Source organism: Apodemus sylvaticus, chromosome 10 (genome assembly GCF_947179515.1).
Source record: "Apodemus sylvaticus chromosome 10, mApoSyl1.1, whole genome shotgun sequence".
NCBI classification, from domain to species: Eukaryota; Metazoa; Chordata; class Mammalia; order Rodentia; family Muridae; genus Apodemus; species Apodemus sylvaticus.
The window spans coordinates 14,411,051-14,435,507 of record NC_067481.1 but is presented as its reverse complement, the minus strand read 5'-3'; the positions used below and the strand labels follow the sequence as shown (position 1 = coordinate 14,435,507).

At 36.8% G+C, this 24,457-nt stretch overlaps 1 protein-coding gene across 1 annotated transcript in view; it reads left to right on the top strand.

The window, feature by feature from the left end:
• Positions 1-24,457, top strand: part of Cep112 (centrosomal protein 112) — a 468,121-nt gene that overhangs the window by 133,488 nt on the left and 310,176 nt on the right. The window contains 1 exon segment of the mRNA XM_052196570.1: positions 20,257-20,392. Within this exon segment, the coding sequence (XP_052052530.1) occupies positions 20,257-20,392 (136 nt within the window).

The window sequence follows — 24,457 nt, the reverse complement described above, 5'->3', positions numbered from 1 at the left end:
AAACAAATTCTGAGTATTGAGCTGTCACCTCTCAGGGACACATGTAGAGTTAACTGCATAGTTCAGAGACGTCATAAAGGAAGTCACAGTTGCTTTCAAAGAATCACAGTTGTTAAATAAACAATACTAAACTAACAAACAGCTAGTAGGTCCATTTTTAACGTTTACATTTGTAAATTTAAAACTATACTTTAAAGTAGGTTAAAAGGGAAAACAATAATAATTATCAGACATTTAAAATGAAAAATAATAAAATTGTTACTCATCCAGTGTTGTAGTCTATCTCTAAATTTCTTTCTAGACAGATATTAGATAAACTTTTCTTTATACCTAGAATATAAGACTAAACATGAAAAAGTACAAAGTAATGTAAAGAATGGGCATCAGGCTGAAGTAGCCACTCTGAGTGTCAGCCTTGCTGTGGAAGCTTGAAGACCTGCATTCAGGTTTGTAGCACCCAAGTAAAAGCAGGAACAGCAGCAGTGGTCAGAGGCTGGACACAGGGCTCACTGGCCAGCCAGTCTAGCCAAGCCAAAAACATTTCGTTCAGTGATGAGAGTCTAAGGTGAGACCCCCTCCCAGAAGCCAATGAAAGAACCACCAAAAATAATGTGAGAAAAGAAATCATGAATGAGTCAAGACTTGATGAGAATAGTCAAGAAATGACCAAAAAAGGCGAAATATCTACATTAGAAGAATGGAAACAGCCACCTATCACAATCACATGTGAAACGTGCAGTCTGTGGCTCACTCTTCTGGTTTTCACTGTTTGGCCCCTGTAGGTAATTTGTTTTCCTTTTTGTTGTTGTTCTTCTTTTTGTTTTGTTTTGTTTTTCCAGACAGGATTTCTTTGTGTAGTGCTGGCTGTCTGGAACTCTCTGTACACCAAGCTGGCTGACCATATGAATTCAGACATCTCCTACCTCTGCCTTCTGAGTGCTGGGATTAAAGGCATGCTTCACCATCAGGGTCCCTGTAGATATTTGAATTAGGAACCTTGCTGTGCTTTTTTGCAGCTATAGTTTTTTTTTTTTTTTAAGTATTTATTTTGAATGGATGAGTGTTTTGCTTGGTCTGTGCACCACCTGTGCTTTGAGTGCCTGGTGCTCTGGAGGCTACCACTGGATCCCCTGGGACTGGTCATGGGTTTCCATGTGCATTTGGGAGTCAAACTAAGGTCCTCTGAAAGAGCATCCAGGTGTGTTTTTTTTTTTGTTGTTGTTGTTGTTGTTTTTTTTTTATTACTGAACTATCTCCAAGTGAGACTTCTCTCTCTCTCTCTCTTTTATTTTTAATATATAAGTACACTGTAGCTGTCTTCAGACACACCAGAAGAGAGCATCTGATCCCATTACAGATGGTTGTGAATCAACATGTGGTTGCTGGGAATTGAACTCAGGACCTCTGGAAGAGCAGTCAGTGGTCTTAACCACTGAGCCATCGTTACTGAATTACCTCTCCAGCCATTTAGCTATATATTTTTTTTTACTGTGTACTAATTAAGGTCAAATTTGTGCACCATAAGTTATTTTAAATTAAACAATTTAGTATATTCACAGCATTGTCTGTATACTACCTTTATATAGTTCCAGTTAAGTTTTAGCAGCACAAACAAAGCTCTAAGTCCCTTACTCAGTTACTGTGTGTCCTCTACCCCTCCACTGTCCCCTAACTATCTTTTTTGTGGCTTGATTTTCATGGATGCCCATATGGCATAGAAGTCTTTTGTATGTGGTGTCTTTAACGTAGCATAGTGTTTACAAGTTTCATCTACATTGCAGAATGCATCATGACTTTATTTGTTTGATGGGTGAATAATATTACATGATGAACATATGTCATAATCCCTTTATCCATTACTGCTGATAGACATTTGGATTATTTCTACCTTTTAACCACTATAAGTTATCAAAGACAGTTGTTCTTTTCAGTTCTTTGAGTGTATGCTTAGGTGTGGAATTATTGGGAAGGCTGGTTGTCCTGGTACCTGGCTTCTGTTACTGATCTTGAAAATGATACTTGGGCAGTTGGCATAGCTATGTCTTCTTACTCTAGATGCAGCTACTGTAAAAGCCCTCAAACCAAAATCACTGACAGCTATGAATGGGCTTTCTTGTCATTTGACAATGATACTGTTTCTAGTTTTCTTTATATTCAACAACATAAACATAGACTGAAGTGCTGTTTCAAGCTCATAGCATTATACCTAGGAAAGTATGACTGTGTAAATTGTATTTCTATCAAGTTGGCATAAGTAGTAGGTTGAATGTGTTATCCTTCTTTCTCTACTTTGGGGTTGTATTGTCTTCACTTTTATGTCATGCCGGATGAGCATAATTCTCTAGTAATTAGTGATGAAAGCACTAATATCCGTCCATGTATAACTGTCATAATAAAAACAGTAAACTAAACCAAACCATTATACTTTGTACTTTAAGATTATAGTAGAATTATTAGACACCTGTCTCAGAATTAATCTGAATATGTATTTATTATATATATTAAACAGGCTTTACTTTAATAATTTAAAAGTAACTTGTTCAGAATGTTATAGTTTGCTTTTCTTGCAACCAGAATTGATTCTATTTTAAGTTTGATGTTAAACCTAAATTACTAGAAGGCATTAACAAGGACTTACTTTACCTTTATAGGTAGATTAAAGTATATGCAATTTTGTATACTGTGTTGCAGTATGTAAATATTGGTCTATTGCATTTTTGAAAGTTATAAAAATAGTACTAATGATAGTGAAAAGAAACCAAATCTTCATAAATGCAGCTGAGATGAGACCATGGCTGATGACAATGCTTCCGTATCTGTAGTTGCTTTCACACTAAAGAAGTCAAATTATGTAACAAATCTAAAATTATGAGAAAACATTCCTAGTGATGGTACCTTTCTATATATATGTTGGCTGTTTGCTATCAGAAAGTAGAAATCTAAAAAATAAGTTTTGTTGCTAATAAATTATCTTTTGGTCTAGTATTAATTTTAGTAGTGTTGTTCTTCCTGATATGGCCCACGAGTTTCATTCTGAACACACTAGCTTACACGGCAAATAGTTTTTTAATATAATTACCCCAGTTTTGACGATTGAACCTAGGGTCTTGTGTGTCCTGGGCAAGCAGGCACTTTATTCCTAAACCACATGCCTGTCCTAGTTTATTTTATGCATAGTATAATTTACACAGAATTTGTAAGAACACTGTAAGACATGGAGAGTACATGGGTGTGTAGAACTAAAGCATTCCTAGCAGGAACCAAAGCACTGAGAACTGGTGATCCTGCTTCCATGGAGGGCATTGACTGAAGGATGTTCCAGAGTGGTAGACAGACAAAGTGACAGTGCAGAAAGACTGACTTTGCTTACTAGTGCTGGCAGTAAGCTAAATGCGAAGGAAGGGTTAGAAAGGAGTTAGCAGAGAAGAGAGCTGTCTCATAAAAGGAATTAATGTTTCAAGAACATGAATTGTATGACATGTGAATGTCCAAGCAAGAGGTCAGGAGTGTAGCAAACAGACATGACTGCCTAGAGAAGGCTTTTGTCAGATGATTATAAACAATAGATAAAAATGTTAAGTATGTCGACCATTCAAAAATATGCTTTTATTTCCTCATTCAATTTCCTTTATTTTTCCTAAATCATAGCTCTTGAAGTTTGGTGTCATGAAAGTTAATGAGGATTCTTTACAATTGGTAATTGTTAAATTTTAATCCTCTAATTTTTATTACCTGATATAAAATTTATTCATTTTAATTGTAGAATACACAAATGTCAAGGAACTTTGAAGAAACTTCAGTAATTTAAACCATATATCTCTGTTCTTAGTGAAAAATGAAAACACCCCAAAGGAGGTTTTATGTGGAGTAAACGAGGTCTGGAAATGGTCTGTATTGAGACCTAATGGCCTTTTGATGTCTGATTCTTTGATTTTTGCCTTTTCTTTTTAAAGGGGTGCTATGTGATTATAATTAGAAACATTTCAAGTTCTTTACTTGGGAGAGCTAATTGTTCCTCAGCTCATGCCACGATGACTAACCGTTTACTTCAAAATGATAGTAGTGTTTGAAATGGTTACTACAGAGATTCACCTTGTTTAGTGAAGAATGCTTCAGTTCTTCATGAAGGTTTTATCATGTCTATAATGTGTACTCATTTGTTTTGCATGTTGTGGCTTTCTTGTGTATATTTATTATATATTAAACAGAATTTATTTTAATAATTTCTAATTTGTCGTGAATATTAGTTTGCTTTTCTTGCAACTAGAATTAAGTATATTTTAAGTTTGGTGGTAAACCTAAATTACTAAAAGGCATAATGAGAATATACCTTAATAGGTGGATAATGGTTATTCAATTTTGTATTAATATAATCATTTGTATTATCTTGAGAAAACTTATCCATATAATTTAGTAAGTTCCCAAAATCTGAGCATAATTTTCTTCTTACAAATAGCTTTCCTTAATACCAGTGTGGTGGTAAAGGGGCCCAGCTGTTCTCTCTTCTCCACTCTGCTGGAGCATCTGAAACTAGTTTAGATCCAGAGCAGTCAAAGCTTGCAGTGTATTGTAAACATTCCTTAGCTCCAGTGAGCATGCTGATTTAACCCTCCCTCTGCGAAGCACAATGTGACGCTCGCAGAAGAGAGCAATGTGTGACCGCCTTGCTTCAAGCAGAGAAAGAAATGTATTTTCTGTTAAGTGGTTCTTTGTAGAAATGTCATCACAGAACACTACATTTCTTCTCATGAGGACACATGGAGTGTGATGGCCAGGAACTTTCTTACTGACAGAGCCATTTGTGATACTATTTCACACTATAAGCGTAATGTGTAACATGAGATTCCTCTTAGGCTTATTAGGTGCTTACTTTAGAATCTAGCAAACTCATTTTAAAGCAGCTTATGTATTTAGCTTCTTGAGTTTTATTACAATTGCAATTCCACTTTTACAGTGAAATGTGGTGAAATAAACATGATTGGGGGAGTGAAATCATCTAACAATGCAAGACCTTACTTCATGTATTATTTACAGTAAACACAATACTTTAATGCCAAGTGTTCAAAAGACTCCTGTGTGGTTATCTGTTATCTGCTAGGAGAGCTGGAGTTTCAGAAATGGAGCAACTTGACAGCATCTCATAAATGATCTGTTCCTCAGCTGAGCTTCTTTTTTTTTTCTTTTTTCTTTTCTTTGTTTTTTGAGACAGGGTTTCTCTGTGTACCCCTGGCTGTCCTGGAACTCACTTTGTAGACCAGGCTGGCCTCGAACTCAGAAATTCGCCTGCCTCTGCTTCCAAAGTGCTGGGATTAAAGGTGTGCGCCACCACCGCCCGGGTCTGAGCTGAGCTTCATACCTGGGACTTCTAAGTCTCTGATCCAGAAAAAAAAATAAATAAATTTTACCTTCTCTGTCACCAAAGTGTCTATTTTTTGTCTGTTGTTGTTATTGTTCTTGTTTTTGACAGGGTTTCTCTTTGTAGTCTTGGCTGGTTTGGAACTTGTTATGTAGCACAGGTTAACTCATCTTGCAAATAATTTTACTTCCCTTGCCTTCCAAATACTAGGATTCTATTCAAGGCTTGAGTTACCACTCTAAACTTGACAAAATAGTTTTCTTTGTGTTTTTTAAATTACTTGACTCAAATTATTTATAAGTGTGTCCATTAACCCCACATGAGTCCATTGTACCCCAGATGGCTGCTCACTCCTTTCTTTCCTACAGCGTACCTCCCTTTTCCTGATATGATTATTGGGCCTAGGTCACCCTCCTGATCCAAAGGGACCAATTTGAACCCCTGAGGTTCCAAGATCTTAGTTCTATGGTTGCTAAAGCTTCTAGGATTGATAGCATTGCATGGGTTTGACTCAGTCTCTTTTGTTAACCACTGTGTCATGTGCAGTCCTCTCTGACTATGGACATTTGAAACCTAAAAAACTGGTAGACTAAAGCAAACTAATTCAGAGGCTGAAAACCTGAGAACTTATTGTATTAGCTATTATTTTTTGTTTTTGTGGCAAAATAGATAAGAATTTAAGGGAGACAAGTTATTTTGGCTCATAGTTTGAAGGTGTAGTCCATCATGATTGCCATGAACAGGAGGCTGCTTGCTGGCAGCTGGATAGAACAAGTACCAGTGAAAGGGAAATTCCAGTGTTCTGCTTTCTCCTTTTTCCATTTTTATTTAGTGTGGATGCCCTCCCAGATCAAAGTTGAGCCTGCCCTTCTTTGTTGAGCATCTCTAAGAAACTTCTCGTGGACGTTCCCAGTGATTTCTTCTAGGATATTATAAATCCCCATCTTATTGGCAATGAAGTCTAACTTTCCCAGTTATCATGATGAAGATTTGTTAGTCAACAGCCAATATGGACTATAGTCAAACTGAAGTTTTTAGCAGTTGCATTGATGTAAGGGAACTGGGAAAATGCAGCCGGAGACAGAAAGTCTATAAGAGACACAGCTGTGTAATAGAAAAGAAACTGGGGAAGACCCTTGAGGACATTGGTACAGGGGGAAAGTTCCTGAACAGAACACCAATAGCTTATGCTCTAAGATCAAGAATTGACAAATGGGACCTCATGAAATTACAAAGTTTCTGTAAAGCAAGGGACACCATCAAAAGGACAAATTGGCAACTAACAAATTGGGAAAAGATCTTCACCAACCCTACATCAGATAGAGGGATAATATCCAATATATACAAAGAACTCAAGAAGTTAGACCCCAGAAAACCAAATAACCCTATTAAAAAATGGGGTACAGAGTTAAACAAAGAATTCTCACCTGAAGAACTTCGGATGGCGGAGAAACATCTTAAAAAATGCTCAACTTCATTAGTCATCAGGGAAATGCAAATCAAAACAACCCTGAGATTTCACCTTATACCAGTCAGAATGGCTAAGATTAAAAACTCAGGAGACAGCAAATGTTGGCGAGGATGTGGAGAAAGAGGAACACTCCTCCACTGCTGGTGGGGTTGTAAATTAGTACAACCACTCTGGAAATCAGTCTGGCAGTCCCTCAGAAAACTGGGCATGTCACTTCCGAAAGATCCTGCTATACCACTCCTGGGCATATACCCAGAGGATTCCCCAGCATGTAATAAGGATACATGTTCCACTATGTTCATAGCAGCCCTATTTATAATAGCCAGAAGCTGGAAAGAACACAGGTATCCCTCAACAGAAGAATGGATGCAAAAAATGTGGTATATCTACACAATGGAGTACTATTCAGCCATTAGAAACAATGAATTCATGAAATTCTTAGGCAAATGGATGGAGCTGGAGAACATCATACTAAGTGAGGTAACCCAGTCTCAAAAGATCAATCATGGTATGCACTCACTAATAAGTGGATATTAGCTTGGAAAACTGGAATATGCAAAACATAATCCACACTTCAAATGAGGTACAAGAAGAATGGAGGAGTGGCCCCTAGTTCTGGAAAGATCCAGTGTAGCAGTATAAGACAAAACCAGAACAGGGAAGTGGGAAGGGATGGGTGGGAGAACAGAGGGAGGGAAGGGGGCTTATGTGACTTTCGGGGAGTGGGGGGCTAGAAAAGGGGAGATCATTTGAAATGTAAATAAAAAATATATCGAATACAATTTAAAAAAAAACAACAAAAAAAAAACCCAACAACAAAAAAAAACTAACCAAAAAAAAAAAAAATAAAAATAAAGAGACACACTTGAGCCTAATGTTCTTCTTCTCCATGTCAAGAGTGAGCTTTTTCTGAGACCTTACATCTTCACAGTCGTTTTATTCAGTTACTATGAGTTTGGGGATTTATTTAGCTGAAAGTGAAATTAGAAATAGACTAACTATAGTTTATATACTGTAATTGCACATACATTACTTTTTAAAAGGACACTTTTTCTTGGAAAGAATGAAAGTGAATTTTCCTTCCTTATGGAAACTATCACAGATTATGAAAGTATAATATCATATCAAAGTATGAATTAATATGGGGATAGTTAAATTCTGTAGACTCTTTAGGAAACTTAAGTTAGAGCATTTATAAATAAAATTAGCTTATTGCCACATAATTAAGAACATGTTGGTATTTTGTTTTGTTTCTCCAGCAGTTATAAACTCTGAAAACTTGTGTGAAATCTTAAAATTTTACATTTTTAATTTTCAAAAGATTAGAGGCTAATATATAACACTCCTTTGTTCTGAAATCTGCTTTTTATAGTATTAATTTAGTCATTCTGTTTACTTAATGTTTATATTTTTAAAAATAGTTTTACTTTTAACCTATTGGAGTCTTTCTGTCTAAGCAGCATAAAATGTTCGTTAAAGCTTTCTCAACCATTTTAGACAGCCATTGCCTTTTATTTAGGATATTTAAACCATTTATACTTAGTGTCACTAATAATTATAAATTTTTTATTGGATGTTTTCTTTATTTACATTTCAAATGTTATCCCCTTTCTTGGTTTCCCCACCTCCTGGAAGTCCCCTATCCCATCCTTCCCCCCTGCTTCTATTAGGGTATTCCTCCACCAGCCCCACTTCCTCAATTCCCCTACTCTAGGGCATCTATCAAGCCTTCATAGGACCAATTACCTATCCTCCCATTGATGCTTAAAAATTTCATTTATTACATGAAAAAACAATCTTTTGAAAAGAGGTACTGCAGGTGGCAATGGTAGAATATAGGGCACAGTTAATTCATTAAAGAAAAAGTAGAATATAGATTTACTTTTGGATTGATTAGTTGTTGATTTTTATTGTCTCTATCAATTATTTGCTGTCTTAGAGGTTAATTAATGATTTAGCTTACATATTTAAAATTTTCACAATATACACTCAAGTGATAGACTAGTTTATATATAAGAATTCTATGATGGATTATTGCCTTTCTCTTTATCTGTACTATTTATCTGTATTGTTCTTATTATGAATTTTCTCATTATACATTATTAAAAACCATCATTACTCTGCCTTATTTTCATTTGAAGTGAATTATTTTTAAAGATACTTAATTATAAAAAATGGATCTCAAACTAGCCTGTGTAGTTATAAATCTTGATAATATTTTTATATTCCAATCTGTATTGTTGCCTTTCAACTTGGAAGATTCCTTTTTTTTTTTTATTTCCAGGAATGCAGGTCTCCTGATGATGCTCTTCAGTCTTTGATGAGGCTTTCAGTATATCTTGAAAGCCCTTACTTTCCCATGATTTTGAAAGACTGTTTTCTCTTTTATGAAATTCTAAGTTGACAGAGTATTTATTTATTTATTTATTTATTCATTCATTCATTTTTATCTGTAAATTTCATTTTTTCTCTTTTTTCAATTTTTATTATTTTATTTACTTCCTGTTGTTGCCCTCTCCACTCCTCCCCACAGTTCCTCATCCCATTCCTCCTCCTCATTGCCTCTGAGAGGGTGCTCCCTTCATACCAGACCTCCTTCCTTGGGGCCTCAAGTCTCTGAAGGATTAAGTGCATCTTCTCCCACTGAGGTCTGACCAGGCAGACGTTTACTATATTTGTGCCAGGGGCCTCGGACTAGCTCCTTTATGCTCCTGGTTGGTAGCTCAGTCTCTGGGAGTCCCTGGGGTCTGGGTAAGTTGAGATTGTTGGTCTTTCTGTGGGGTTGCTCTCCCCTTCAACTTCTTCAATCCTTCCCCCTAATTCAACCACAGAGGTCCTCGACTTCAGTTCAAAGGTTGGGTATAAGTAAGTATCTGCTTCTGTCTCAGTCAGCTGCTGGTAGGGCCTCTCAGGGAACAGTCGTGCTAGGCTCCTCTCTGCAAGCACATCATAGCATCAATAATAGTGTCAGGCCTTGGAGCTTCCTCTTGGGATGGATCCCACGTTGGGCTGATCATTGGACCGCCTTTCCTTCAGTCTCTGCTCCATTTTTGTCCCTGCAGTTCTTCTAGACAGGAACAGTTCTTGGTCAGAAAATTTGATTGTTGGTTAGTAATCCTGTCTCTCTGCTTGAGGCCCTTACTGAAGGTGAGTGAGATAACTCCAATGCAAAAGGACACACGTGCCACGTACTCACTAATTAGTAGATATTAGCCCAAAAGTACAGAATACCCAGGACACAATCCTTAGAATGTAAGAAGTGTAACAATTAGAAAGGCCCAAGTGAGGATATTTCAATTACATTTAGAAGGGAGAAAGAAATAATCCCAGAGGATAGGATGGGGAGGGGAGGGGGAAGGGGAACAGGATTAGGTATAGGGGTGAACAGGATCATAGCCCAGAGGGCCAAGAAAATGAATGGAGATAAGCAGCATCTGGGGTGGGGGTGGAGAGACCCTCTAGAAAGTACCAGAGACCTGAGAGGTGAGAGACTCTAAGGCCTTGATGGGAGTGACCTTAGATGAAATGTCCAACATTGGGGAGAAGGGATGCAGGGTGTGGTTTTAATAAAGTATTTAAAAGATACGACTTAAGCGTCTTCTCTTTTCATTGTTTGCCATGGAAAGTCTGATATCACCTTTTCCCAGTTATGCTTTAACACTTTTTCTTTCTTTAGAGAAATTTGATTATCTTGTAACTTGTATTTTCCTGCATATTGCCTATATTTGTAGCTCTTGAATCTGTAGGTTAGTAAATCATGCTAAGTTAAAAAACGTTTTGCTTTTATTTCTAAAATATATATATATATATATATATATATATATATATATATATATATATATATCCTATGTCTTTTCTTTCTTTTTTCATACTCTAAATATAGACATATAAAGTTGCTGGCAATTTTCATGGGTTCTCTGACTTTCCCTTCCTATGCCTCAGCTCAGGCTCCACTGCTACATCCACACCTCTGGCCTTTTCCTTAGTGGTGCAGAACCTGTCTTTAATTCCAGGCACTGTGCTTTTTACCACATGTGCAATCTCATCTCTGGAAGTGCAAATGGCACAGTAATTCTTAGCTTTAGCACAGATTACTTTTGGCCTCCATGCCTCCTCCTGTCTGGCTGCTGTTCGTCCCTCTAGTTGAGCTGTCTTTCTGTCCACACTTGTTCAGCTCATGGTCTTGTATGGGAGAATGCTGACCATCTTTTCTCTTCCTCAGGCTTGTTCATCCTTTAGTTAACTTTATTGCCAGTTTCTTGTGTGCTAATTCTATAAAGTTCTGTCTTTATTTATATTTGCATTCATTTATTTGAAACAACTTAAATAATTATAATTAATCTATGTATTTATTAAGTCCATGGTAGCTTATGTTTATTCTTTTTATTAATCCAATGCATTTCTCTGTGAAAGCTAGTAAATGGATTGTATGAGACTAGTTCAGAAATGCTTTTCCAATGTTTAGTATTGTGCCTGGTATTAGATGAGTAATCAGTATGGTAATGAGAGGCTAATTAACAAATACTCAATGGCTTCAGATTAACTACTGAGCTTTTCATTCTGCCATGTACTTTGTCAGATTTGGAAAGTAAATAAGTTTCCACTTATTTACATGTTAAAATAATAACTTTTATAGCTATTGAAATGAAATGAAATAATAATATGGGTTGTCCTAACCTGTAACGAGCATAGTAGACTACCTCTAAATGTTTACCATTTGGTTATACTATTTGTGTTATAGATTGTAAACAAATCATTCATTAAAAGTACTAGAAAATATCTGTTGTTACACTAAGATCATTTTTACATCACTCAGAAATCATTCTTAATAAGCTGTCCCTCACATGATAAATATTGCATTTGTATTTGGTAAATAAGGAGAAAATATGCCTACTTAAAATTTGATCTATTTGTGCATAGTGATGTACATAAGTGAGAATATTTTCCAGCTACTTTGAAATATTCAGGTGCCCAGGGACAAGGCATGGATGATGTTTTTGAAGGGAATGAATATTTCAGCTTCACATTCCAGCCTTTTTTCTTCATTCCTTTGATCCTGCTTTGCTTTGCCTGTCATTGTACTGGAATGACTTCACACTGTCTTCTTTCCCTGGTAACAAGAGATGGCTCTGTGCCTATTCCATACGATTTATCCTTGACCACTTTACAGGAAAAGCATCTATTTCTTTATTTATTGACAAAATACTCTCTAAAATTAATTGTGTCAGTTGAAATGCTAGTAAGCACTACATAGATGACATGTAATTTCAGTGGAAATTTTAATTAACAGCTTCTTGAGCACAGGAAACAGTAAACGGACTGGTTAGATTTGGCATTTGTTTTGAAATTTAAAGATTAAAATTTTAAAACATTGTTTCTTCATTGTATATAAGGGTTGTTTTACTCTTAAAGATAATTTCTTGTGATTTTTAAGTTGTACCATAAATATACTGATTTTTATCTCCAGAGTGAGAGTTTGCGCTTTATGTATATATTATATCTATATTATGGTCATGTTTATTTTGCACATACTATTATACAAAATGTTAAATGGTGGAAGCCTTTTTTGTGGTTTTATTTTCTAATACACACCCAAATCAGGTCTTCTGAAATTAGTTTTTTTGGTGGGTATGTACTTTGTGTGTGTGTGTGTGTGAGTGTGTGTGTGTCTGTGTGTGTGTCTGTGTGTATGTGTGTTTGTTAATGTGGGTACATATACTTATGCATGTTAGAGGCTGGCTGTCATTGAGTTTTCGTCTATTACTTTACATCTCATTTTTGAGACAGACTTTCCTCCTGCGTATGAAGCTCACTGATTGGTTGGACTGGCTAATGAGCTCCACGGATTCTCCTATTTCTATCCCTCCAGGCCACTTGCTCTGGGATTAAAGATGCACACCACTGCATCAGGCTTTTTATGTAGGTGCTAGAACTCCAAACTCAGGACCGCATGCTGTGGGGTGAGCACTGTGCCAAGGGAGGCAGCAGTTGACCTCACTTTTGCAATCTTGTCTTTGGAGGCTCCTACTGCCTCTTTGTATCATTTACACTCCTGTAGCAAGCACGCATCTGTGCCAACTGTAGCATAGAAAATAATTGCAGTGTTATTTGATTTCCTTCTTCGTTCTTTTATCTTTTCCTGAGTCTGGCTGATGTTTCTTCAAGATGAGAGTCATTTCTTCTACTTATTTTATGAGGTGTTTTTGGTAATATTTAATGAGTAGATCGCAGAGTTTGTCACCAGGAGCTCTATCTCAGTTCCTGGACAATAGTGGAAGACCAGGAAATTCATGACAGACTCACTTGTTTTGAATCTAAATTAAAATCCAATTGACTTGAAAGGATTTATGAATGTCTTTGCTGAAAATCCATAGTCTATGTATAACTAACATTTTCTTTAATAGAGTTTGACCTTGGGAACAGGGTTTCTGCGACTATTAAATTCATGTCAGAAGAAAATTTTATAGAATTCCTTTATGTTGTTGGCTGCTCTTTTAAGCATTTTGATGTCCTGAAGTCTGAGTTCATAACTAAAGTGACTTCGCTATCAGAACTGAGATGATTTGAGCAGATGCATCTCAGTCTAGGGTTGCTTGGCTTTACTAAGAGTCTGGAAATCCTGGGTTTTATTAACTCAGACTTGTTCATGTTTTATTTATGTAGTGCCTTTTAAAGAAAGAATTCTGTTAGGGAATTTTTTTTAACCTGATAATATTTAGATGTCAAGTCACTGAAAATCCACAAATTAAATATTCATAGAAATAAAATTGAATTTATTCATATTTTCTTTGCCTTACTTAACTGTAAAAATTTTTCTATATTGAACTCATCTTTTGTTCCCCATAGTATTTTAAAGAAGTTTTAAGAATATTATGTTAAATACCTTTGATACCTTTGACCACATTGTGTCTGATAATTGCAAACGTTATACTATTTTAATTTTGTTGCTGTGACAAATACCTACAAACAGTTTCTTAAAGTAGTTTCAAGTTATTCTCAAGTTCTAGAAGTCAGCAGTTTACTGTGAGACTTGAGGAGGTAAAGTCAAGGTATTGTAGAGCCTTGATCTTGGAGAGAGCTTCGGGAACAAATCCCTTGCTGGGGACATTTTTTGGAGGCTTGTGTTGCTTGCCCTCTGACCTTGAACACATGGATTGTGTTAGCTCTACAGGTCAATTGGGACAGTATCGGTATCTTGTCAATAGTAAAACCAATACTGGCGTTCGTTTTATTAGACACTCCTTTGACATCTGAAGAATATCAAGTGTGGTATATCTGTAGCATTCAGTATATTTTAAAGGATTTAGTAGATCCCGTGTATATTGAAGTCTCGTGAAGAAGAGGATAAGGTAGTCCTTTTTTTTATCATGTTAAGTGGATGGTGTGACAGTTTTTGACTGGCTCAGTCTAATTAATTTCAGTTCTGATTGGCAGCCAAGAAGGTAGGTGAGATTGCCTCTTGAAAAGCTTATGCTCCAAGCCCAGATGGAAAGGAGTGGAGATTCGCGCTGTTTTTTAGGCTTATTTGAAGTGTTTTGTTTTGTTTTTCTTGGAGTTTCCAGTGGGGATGCCAAGCTGGCAGCAAATGAAGTATACTGTAATGTGAAGCCTTATAAATATGTGTTGGATCACGGCCATCGTTATCAAAAGTGCTGCCACAGAAATGTGCCAAAAGATTTTCAAATTAGGGTTGGCCTGCACATGTAAGTGTTAGCTTGTAAAGCTCAAGAAACACCATGCTGTAGTCCATCAGTCTCCGCATCTTATTGCCCTTCCTCAAATAATCTTTCCCTTCAGAGCATCCTTTAATCTGAGCTGAGTTGTGTCTGGGTAAGAATGCAGCTTCTTTTTTCTTTGTCCTTTATGTACTTAGATGAAGAAAATTTCATAAATAAATCACAGCTAAAAAGCACATTTTCTTTCCACCTTTTCATTTTCATGGAAACCCAGCTTTAAGGCATTTGAGTAATGCATTAATCCTCAGATGCACAAGTCCACGGAAAAAATAATCTTGAAAGTCACTTTTTTCTGTTTTGCCTCTTGTGTCCTGGACTCTTTGGGGTCATGGTTGAGAGAGGCAGCATTCTATGACCTCGGGGAACAGACCTTTGACTGTGAAGCCTTAAAGTTTTACTTCTGTTTCAGTAACTTCCATAAGCTTAGTGGGGCTCATTAAGAAGAACCCTTTTTGTTTGAATTAAGATAAAGACAATCTATACTAAGATATAAAATTTTTCAGTAAGTGGAGATGAGTGTTTGTGCCATACTGAGCAGCCACACTGGTGCAACCAAGACAGCCCTGGGGCTGATAACACTGTCCTGTGTGGGGAGAGCAGCCTGGGGAGGGTTGGGAGCTATTCTGATCTGGTGTCTAGCAGTTCCCTGTGCTTACCATCTTTTAAGACTTATTCAAAAAATTTAACTCTGTGTGTGTCTGTATGTGTGGAGGGGATATGTAGACATGAATACAGGTGCCCACATAAGCCATATTGTGTTGGATCTTCTGGAGCTGGAGCTTGGGCAGTTATGAGCCACCTGACATTGTTCAGGGAATTGAACCCAGGTCCTCTGCAAGTGTACTATCCACTGCTGAGCTGTTTCTCTAGCCCCTTGTCCTTGCTATTTCATATTTTAAAAAGAATTCTAGTTGTCAATCCAGATAGAAATTATGAATTGGGAACATGGTTTAAAACAGAGAGTTTAAATTGTTTATAGAATGTATTGATAATGGCTGAAGTTCATGATTTTATATGCTAAACTGAGTTGCAAACGGGAATGACCTTGGTAGGCAAGAATGACAAAATGTGAAGAAATATTTCTCTTATTAAATTTAAAGTGTTTAAATGCCTCATGTGAATTCTTACACACAAAATAAAGATAATTTTCCAAATGTGCATTCCAGCTTCAGGTTGTATTTTTTGTTGGTTAGTTAATTAATTTACTTTACATCCTAACCATTTTCCCACTTGCTCTCTGTACTGGCTGGTTTTGTGTGTCAACTTGACACAGGCTGGAGTTATCACAGAGCTTCAGTTGGGGAAGTGCCTCCATGAGATCCAACTGTGGGGCATTTTCTCAATTAAGTGATCAAGGGGGGAGGGCCCATTGTGGGTGGTGCCATCCCTGGGCTAGTATTCTTGGGTTCTATGAGAAAGCAGGCTGAACAAACCAGAGGAAGCTTGAGCCAGTACAAAACATCCTTCCATGGCCTCTGCATCAGTTACTGCTTCTTCACCTACTCAAGTTCCAGTCCTGACTTCCTTTTGTGATGAACTGCACCATGGAAGTGTAAGCTCAATAAACCCTTTCCTCCCCAACTTGCTTCTTGGTCATGATGTTTATACAGGAATAGAAACCCTAGCTAAGACAAATTGGTACCAGGAGTGGAGTAGTTTTGTGACAACCTGACCATGTTTTGGGGAGGACTGTGGAAGGACTTTGGAACTTTGGGCTAGATGGTCCATTCAGTATTGAGACCTCTATGGGATGTTGTGTAGGAGCTTGGAAGATAATGTTGAGAACAACATAGAAGATGGAGGCCTGGCTTGTGAAATTTCAGAGGGAAAATTAAAGACTGTTCAGGGCCCTAAGTCTGATAGGGTCTACCTCTTTATCTGACCTGCTCTTTTCCCCTTGCAGTTTTCAGTATTCTTTCTTTCTTTGTTCTGTATATTTCGTGTTTCTATTCTGGTCCATCTGTGTGTTATTCTGTATGCTTCTATCTCTATAGCCATCTCTCTCTTTAAGTGAGAAAAATTTTCTAAAGTAAAAACATTTTATGATAAAATTGAAGATTATTATGGAAAATTTTATATAGATATAATAATGGTACGCACAAAAGTTTTCCTAAGTTGATTGAAAGTGGAAGTATAATATTTTCTGATAAAGTTGGAGATTTACATGGAAAATGTTTCTGATAAAATTAAAGAAATATATAGAAAAACATGTTAAATATTGAATATTATCATGGAAAATTCTACAGATAAAATGGTAGGCATAAAAGCAATTCTAAGTTGATTGAAAGTGGAATTATAAACATTTTCATGCAAAATTGAAGATTTGCATGGAAAATATTTCTGATAAAATTCAAGAAATATATAGAAAACCACATTAAAATAGACTATTTCATGGAAAATTATGAAGATAAAATGGTAGACATAAAAAACCTTTCTAAATTAATTGAAGGTTGAATTAAAAACATTTTGTGATAAAAATGAGAGATTTACATGAAAAACATTTCTGATGAAATAGAAATATTTAGAAAAACGTGTTAAAATTGAAGATTATCATGAAAAATAATGCAGATAAAATGGTAGACATAAAAACATTACTAAATTAATTGAAAGAGGAATTACAAGCATTTTCTGGTAAGATTGAATATTTACATGAAAAATATTTCTGTTAGTCTATGTCTTTTTATTGGGGAATTGAGTCCATTGATGTTAAGAGATATTAAGGAATAGTGATTGTTGCTTCCTGCTACTTTTGATGTTATTTTTATGTTTGTGTGGCTATCTTCTTTTGTGTTTGTTTTAAGATTACTTTCTTGCTTTTTCTAGGGTGTAGTTTCCCTCCTTGTGTTAGCATTTTTCCATCTATTATCCTTTGTAGGATTGGATTTGTGGGAAGATATTTTGTAAATTTGGTTTTATCATGGAATAACTTGTTTTCTCCATCTGTGGTGATTGAGAGTTTTGCTGGGTATAGAAGTATGGGCTGGCATTTGTGTTCTTTTAGGGTCTGTATGAGATCTTCCCAGAATCTTCTAGCTTTCATCATCTCTGGTGAGAAGTCTGGTATAATTCTGATAGGTCTGCCTTTATAAGTCACTTGCCCTTTTTCCCTTCCTGCTTTTAATATTCTTTCTTTGGTTAGTGCATTTGGTGTTTTGATTATTATGTGCTAGGAGGACTTTCTGGTTTGGCCCAGTCTGTTTGGAGTTCTGAAGGCTTCTTATATGTTCATGGGCATAACTTTCTTTAGGTCAGGGAAGTTTTCTTCTATAATTTTGTTAGAGATATTTACTGGCCTTTTAAGTTGGAAATCTTTGCTCTCTTCTATACCTATAGTCCTTAGGTTTAGCCTTCTTATTGTGTCCTGGATTTCCTGGATGTTTTGGGTTACAAGCTTAATGCATATTGCATTTTCTTTGACTGTTGAGTCAGTGTTTTCTATGGTATCTTAAACAATGAGATTCTTTTTTCTATCTCTTGTATTATTCTGTTGTTGATGCTTGCATCTATGACTCCTGAATTCTTTACAAGGCTTTCTATCTCCAGAGATGTCTCATTTTGTGATTTTTTTTTTTATTGTTTCTATTTCCACTTTTAGATCCTGTATGGTTTTGTTCAGTTCTTTCACTTAATTGTTTGTGTTTTCCTGTAATTCTTTAATGGATTTTTGTGTTTCCTCTTTAAGGGCTTTGGCTTTTTGACCCATGTTCTCCTGTATTTCTTTAAGGGATTTTTGTGTTTCCTCTTTAAGGGCTTTTATCTGTTGTCCCATGTTCTCCTGTATTTTTTTTTAATTGAGTATCTTCATTTACATTGCCAATGGTAAAACCTTTCCCAATTTTCCCCTCCCAAAAGCCCCCCTCCCCAACGATTCCCTACCCCTCCTCCCTCCTCCTGCCTCCATGTATATGTCCCTCTACCCAACACAGTCCTACCTCCCCCCTCCAACTCCCCTCCCATCTGTTTCCCTTTGTTGTGGCCTCTATTGAGCCTTTGCCTGACCCACTGATGCCCAAAAAGTCCTTCCTCTGCCACATTTTTGGCTGGAACCATGTATACCCTTTGGTTGATGATTCAGTCCCTGGGAGTATTGGGGTGTCTGGGTGTTTGAAGTCATTGTTTTTCCCATGGGGCTATATACCCCTTCAGCTCCTTCGGACAATCCTCCAGATCCTCTGTTGGGGACCCCAAACTCAGTCCAAGCTTGGTTGCTAGTATTTATGGGAAAGCCTATGCATGATATATCTTATAGGGATGTTTTTAAACTCACATCTGAGTAATTCCAGAAAGTTCAAGGTTGCTTGTTTGTTTGTTTGTTTGTTTTTGTTTTTGTTTTTGTTTTTAACTCTTCTTTAAAAAGACAAAAAATGTTGATAAAAATCACCTAGTGATTCTCATGAGTGAAATTGCTCTATCTCCCAGCATTCATCATTGCTATAGTTAGTGATAGTCATTGGTGTGTGTGTGTGTGTGTGTGTGTGTTTGTGAATTTAGCAGTAGTTAATCCAGAAAGCAGCGTGGTGAGGCAGCCACCAGCAGGAGCTCTGGAACTGACTTCCAGCCATGGAGTCCTGGCTTGAGCTCCCACAAGGAGAATCATCTTGGAAGTAAGTCTCAGACCTAGTTTCCTGTTCTAGAGTATATAATAACTGTCAGAGGCTTAACATGAAGGTAAATGAAAATTGATAAATGAAAATGTTTTGCTTAATGCACAGAACCTGGTCATAACTTCAGAACTTGAACTATTTATAAATTAATGACTTCATTTTTTTTAAGTCAACATGGGGAGAGGTCTACTGCTTTGTGGTTCCTTTTTGATTGTGTGGTTTCAGTATGATGTGTGAACAGATGAGAAGCACCTTTAGCCACTGCATCACCATGTTGCCTTGACCATCTTTAGGGCAACTGATGATAGTATGTGTCTTACAGTGTGATGTCATTCATTTCTAAAACTGCAGTAGAGTCCACAGCCACTACACTCACTTGCTTAAAGAAGAATTTGTAGCTATTTCCATTATTTGATTCTATGTCATAATCATTACTTGAAAGGAAACCACTTATCCTTTAAGTAACCAATCTCCTGTCCTGCATTCCTTGTCTCCAGCAACAACACATTTATTTTCTGAATATAATTTTTTCAGTTCTCAATTCTTTACATAAATGGGATCACATGTGATTTATTTTCATAACTGACTTATTTGCCTAAATATCTTGAAGATTATATATATATATATATATATATAATATCCATGTTGTAGTATATATCAAAAATATACCTAATTTGTAAGTCTTAGTAATACCCTATTGTATAGATAAGTCATGTTTTATATATTCACCATAGAGAAACATAATTTTGTATGGTTTGTTTTTTAGGGGAGTCTTAGCATGTAGTTATGCCTTCATCAAAAGACATTGTGTGGTTTTGATCTTTCTCCCAGATAGATTGCTCAGTTGTCACCTTCTGAAAGAGAAGTTTCAGAAAATGTAATCTGAATTTTGTTCAAGAGAGAGATAATTATTATTTTTATTGAAACCTAATTTTCTAATATTTAAAAAATAATTTTAAAAAATTTTTAAATTAATTTAGAAATTATATATGATTTAAAAATATAATTACACCATTTACCCTTTCCGTTTCCTCCTCCAACATCTTCATCCTTTTCTTATGTAACTCTGAAGCTTTATGAACTTTTTAGGGAGAAGGAAGAGCAGCTCAGCAGAGTGACTGAAGTTCAGAGGTTGCAAGCGCAGCAGGCGGATGCTGCCCTGGAGGAGTTTAAGCGGCAGGTAGAAGTGAACTCTGAGAAGGTCTATGGTGAGATGAAGGAGCAGGTAAGACATAAGACACACACACACTCAACTCCAGAAGCATTTCACTTTTTAAAAAGCTTTGTGGTGCCAGAGAGATGGCTCAGCAGTTAAAAGCACATATTGGCTTCACAGAGGACCAGAGTTCTTTGCCCACTACTCACTTTGTGCCTGTCTCCATGAGAATCGCACATATGTTGTCGATACTGGCACACAGGCTCCCATGAATGTGTGACTAAATATGTAAATAAGGATTGGGCATAGTTGTGAGTTCCAGGACTGCCTATCTACATAGCAGGTTCCAGGACAGCCAGTGCTATAGTGAGACCACCATCTCAAGAAAAAGAAAGCTCTGTCAAAAGTAACAATACATCTGGGTGAGAGATTAAGAATAAAAAGGGATCTGAAACGGTGATTCACCTTTCAAGCCAAAGTGGCCACTTAAGAGTCCTGAAGTTCATATCAAAGTATGGTAATGGCAACAGTGTGAACAACTGTGTAATTGTATACATGTGTGAAACATTCAAAGATGAATTGTTTGTTTTTGTTTTTCAAGATAGGGTCTCTCTGTGTAGCCCTGGCTGTCTAGAACTCACTCTGTGGACCAGGCTGGCCTCGAACTTACAGAGGACTGTCTGCCTCTGCCTCTCAAGTGCTGGAATTACAGGCATGTACCACCACTGCCCAGCAAAGAATAAATTTTTAAAAGAAAAGATTATATAAGTACTAAAAGCTTTTATCTGTTAATCTCATTGTTATATTTAATAGTACGTATTTGTGTTTTATGTTTATTTAGTACATTTTAATGGTAGATATATTTTGCTATTTATAATTTATATATATATAATTTACAAATATTTTATATTTATATATGATTTATATTATAAATTTCATAATTTATATAAATAATAAAAATTATATACTTATATTATATAGATTATATAATTTTATATTTTATAATGGTAAATATTTACCATTTTAATTATTAGCTCTTTATAGTAAGTATATTTAGATTACTTTCTGTCATAATTAGGGTCTCTGTTGCTGTGATGAAACACTATAACTAAAAGCAACTTGGGAAGAAGGAATTTATTTTGCTTACACATCTATATATCATATTTCACAAACAAAAGCAGTGAGGGCAGGAATGCAAACAGAGCAGGAACCTGGAGGCAGGAACTGATGTAGAAGCCATGGAGGAGTGCTTCTTACTGGCTTACTCCTTGTGGCTTGCTTAGTCTACTTTCTTATAGCACCAAGGACCACCTGAGCATGAGTGGTCCCACTGACAGTGGACTGGGCCCTCACCCAGCAGTGACTAATAAAGAAAAGGCCCCCACAGACTTGTTTACACCCGTTCTCATGGAGGCATTTTCTCAGCTGAGATTTCCTCTTACAGAATGATTCTGGCTCATGTCAAGTTGATATAAAAATTAGGCTGCACAATTGCTACAGGAGCATTTTGTAGTAATGTGCTCCACTTCAGCTGCAAGTAGTCTCTCTTAGGAACACCAAGCACATGTGAGTGTTAGAAATGGCCCTAAACAAAACCTATATACTTTATATTTAAAACTGTTTATTTTGATGGGACTTTTTCAGTTGTGATTTCCACTAGTGTTGATTTGGGAGTGTGGTTTGGAGGACTTCATTTTTCTGTTTTCAGCTTGCTCCTTGGCTTTCTTTGGGGACTTTATTCTAGGCAGCAGAGACTTTCCATTCCTGCTGTATGGATGTGAATTTCAGTTCTGTTCCACTGGGCCCTAGGATGTATATGTGGCCCAGATATTTCACGGAACTGATAGGAAGTTCTCTGATAGGCTTAAAATGAAAGGAATAAAGAAATTATCATAAAAGAAGGCTTGAGGAAAGAATATATAGACATACTGCCATGAATTATAGGCTAAATATTAGGTTCCTTACAGTGCCAAGGCCAATAGTAGAACATTTAATAAAGCTACTATGGTCAACTTTGGGTCACTACATGTACTAAGAGCTGATGATGCAATAAAAACTAGGTCTCAGATATTGTAGGTGACTAAGAAGACAGAAATGGTCAGATAATAGAATCTCAGAGAATCCTGTGGAACCAGCAAACAGAATGTGCATTCAATCTTCACAGTGTAAAGGCACAAGTCTGAAAATGAGCTATGTTAGAATTCAGAATAAGTTAAAAACCAGGATCATATATATGAGAAAAAGAATTAAACCTCTAAGATAAAATAAACATTAGATAACTTTTTATACATTATGATACTAGTAAAGAAATTAGAACAATAATAGTGTTTCACAGTTTGAGAAGAAAAAAATTACAACTCAATTTAGTCCATAACTAAGGAGTTTTTCACTCACTAGATAACATAAAAACTACATATGCGTGCACACGCATGCATGCATGCATGCACGCACGGACACACACATTTATTCCCAAGAAAATTTGGGAATTCCGTTCACTCCAAATTCTTTTTTTATAATAAAATTTTTAACATCATTTAAATTTATTTCTGAGGGATCTTTGCCTTTTTATGTGTGGGAAGCTGTTTTAAAGAAAAGAAGTAAGGTGTGTGTGTGTGTGTGTGTGTGTGTGTGAGTGAGAGAGAGAGAGAGAGAGAGAGAGAGAGGCCCTGGGGCATGTGGCCAGCCGGTCTTGTTGAATTGGAGCTCTAGGTTCAGTGAGAGAGCCTGTCTCAAAAAGTAAGGTGGGGGTGGGGCAGAGAGATGGCTTGACCGTTAAGAGCATTAGGACCTGGTTCAGTTCCTATCTCCCATACGGGCAGCTCACAATCCACTCTAATTCCAGTTCTAGAGAATCCAGCATCCTCTTCTGACCCCGGAGGATAGTGCATATATGTGGTGTTTAGACATAAACACAGGTAAAACATCCACACATATACAATAAGATAAAAACTGTAGGCAGGAAGTGACTGAGAGAGACACCTGACCTCATTGTTCTCTTTATGACTGTGCACACACCCATTTGTGCACACAGTACAGACAGGTGTGAACACATCCATCCATCCCATTAACAAATTAAAAGGAAATCTCCACATTAAACTAACAAAGATTAACAGATCAATTCATAGAACTGGTCCCACACCAGGTAGCCTGGTTGAGACTGTGAGTGTGGGTATTAGCATCGCAGTGGGAAGAGATTGGTGGATCCTGAGAAGACGAAAGTAGTATATAAGGCTTTTTGTCACTGATATGTGAAACTCATAAGATTGCTAGACCAAGGAAACACAGCTTACCGTACTCTGGGAACCTGAAGCCTGATAGAGGGCTACATAGCTTTAAACATAGCACTGGAGAGACAGAGAGAGGCAGGAGGATCTCTGGGATGTTGAGGCCAGCTTAGTCTATGCAGTGAGGTCCAGAGCAATCAGGGCCACACAGAGAGACTCCGACAGAAAGAGAGGGAGAAAGAGAAACGGAGGGGAAGGATGGAGGGAAGAAGGACGGGGAGGGGAGGAGGTAAAGGGAAGAGGCCAGTGAGATTCTGATTTCGTCACTAGAACTTATGTAAAGGTGGGAAGAGAGAGCAGCACCACAAAGCTACCCTCTCACCTCCAGACCTACCCCTCCCATCATGCACACACAGAGTTTTTTAAAACAATAAAACTTGATTAAAATTCATGTTCTCTTTCTGTTATAATGCTTTTATTGGGTGTCAAAGTTTTAAAATTTTAAGTAGAGGAAAACAAACAAGCAAAACAATGAAGACCAATTCAGCTTTATAAAGTTTACTTGATCATGCACAGTTTTCTTTTTAAAGGTACCGTAGTGGAATAAAACTGGTTCAGAAATCCACAGCATCCCAGTCTCATAGTGTGATGAGTGGCTTTTATAACCAAAGAGATAGGAGTGACAAACAGCCATTTCTTAATCGGTTCACTTTGCCACTTTGCCTGCTGCCGTCTTTGGGTCTTACATGGCAGCCTTCACCCTGGACTGGCTATGAGTTGCAGTGATGACCCACTTCTGCTCTGCTGCTTACCGATGGCCTATAATCTCAGGTTAGCTTAGAACCTGCTTGCACAGCTGACACTGTAGATGGAAGTTCCTTTGGACCAAACTTCGTTTAGGTATGAATAC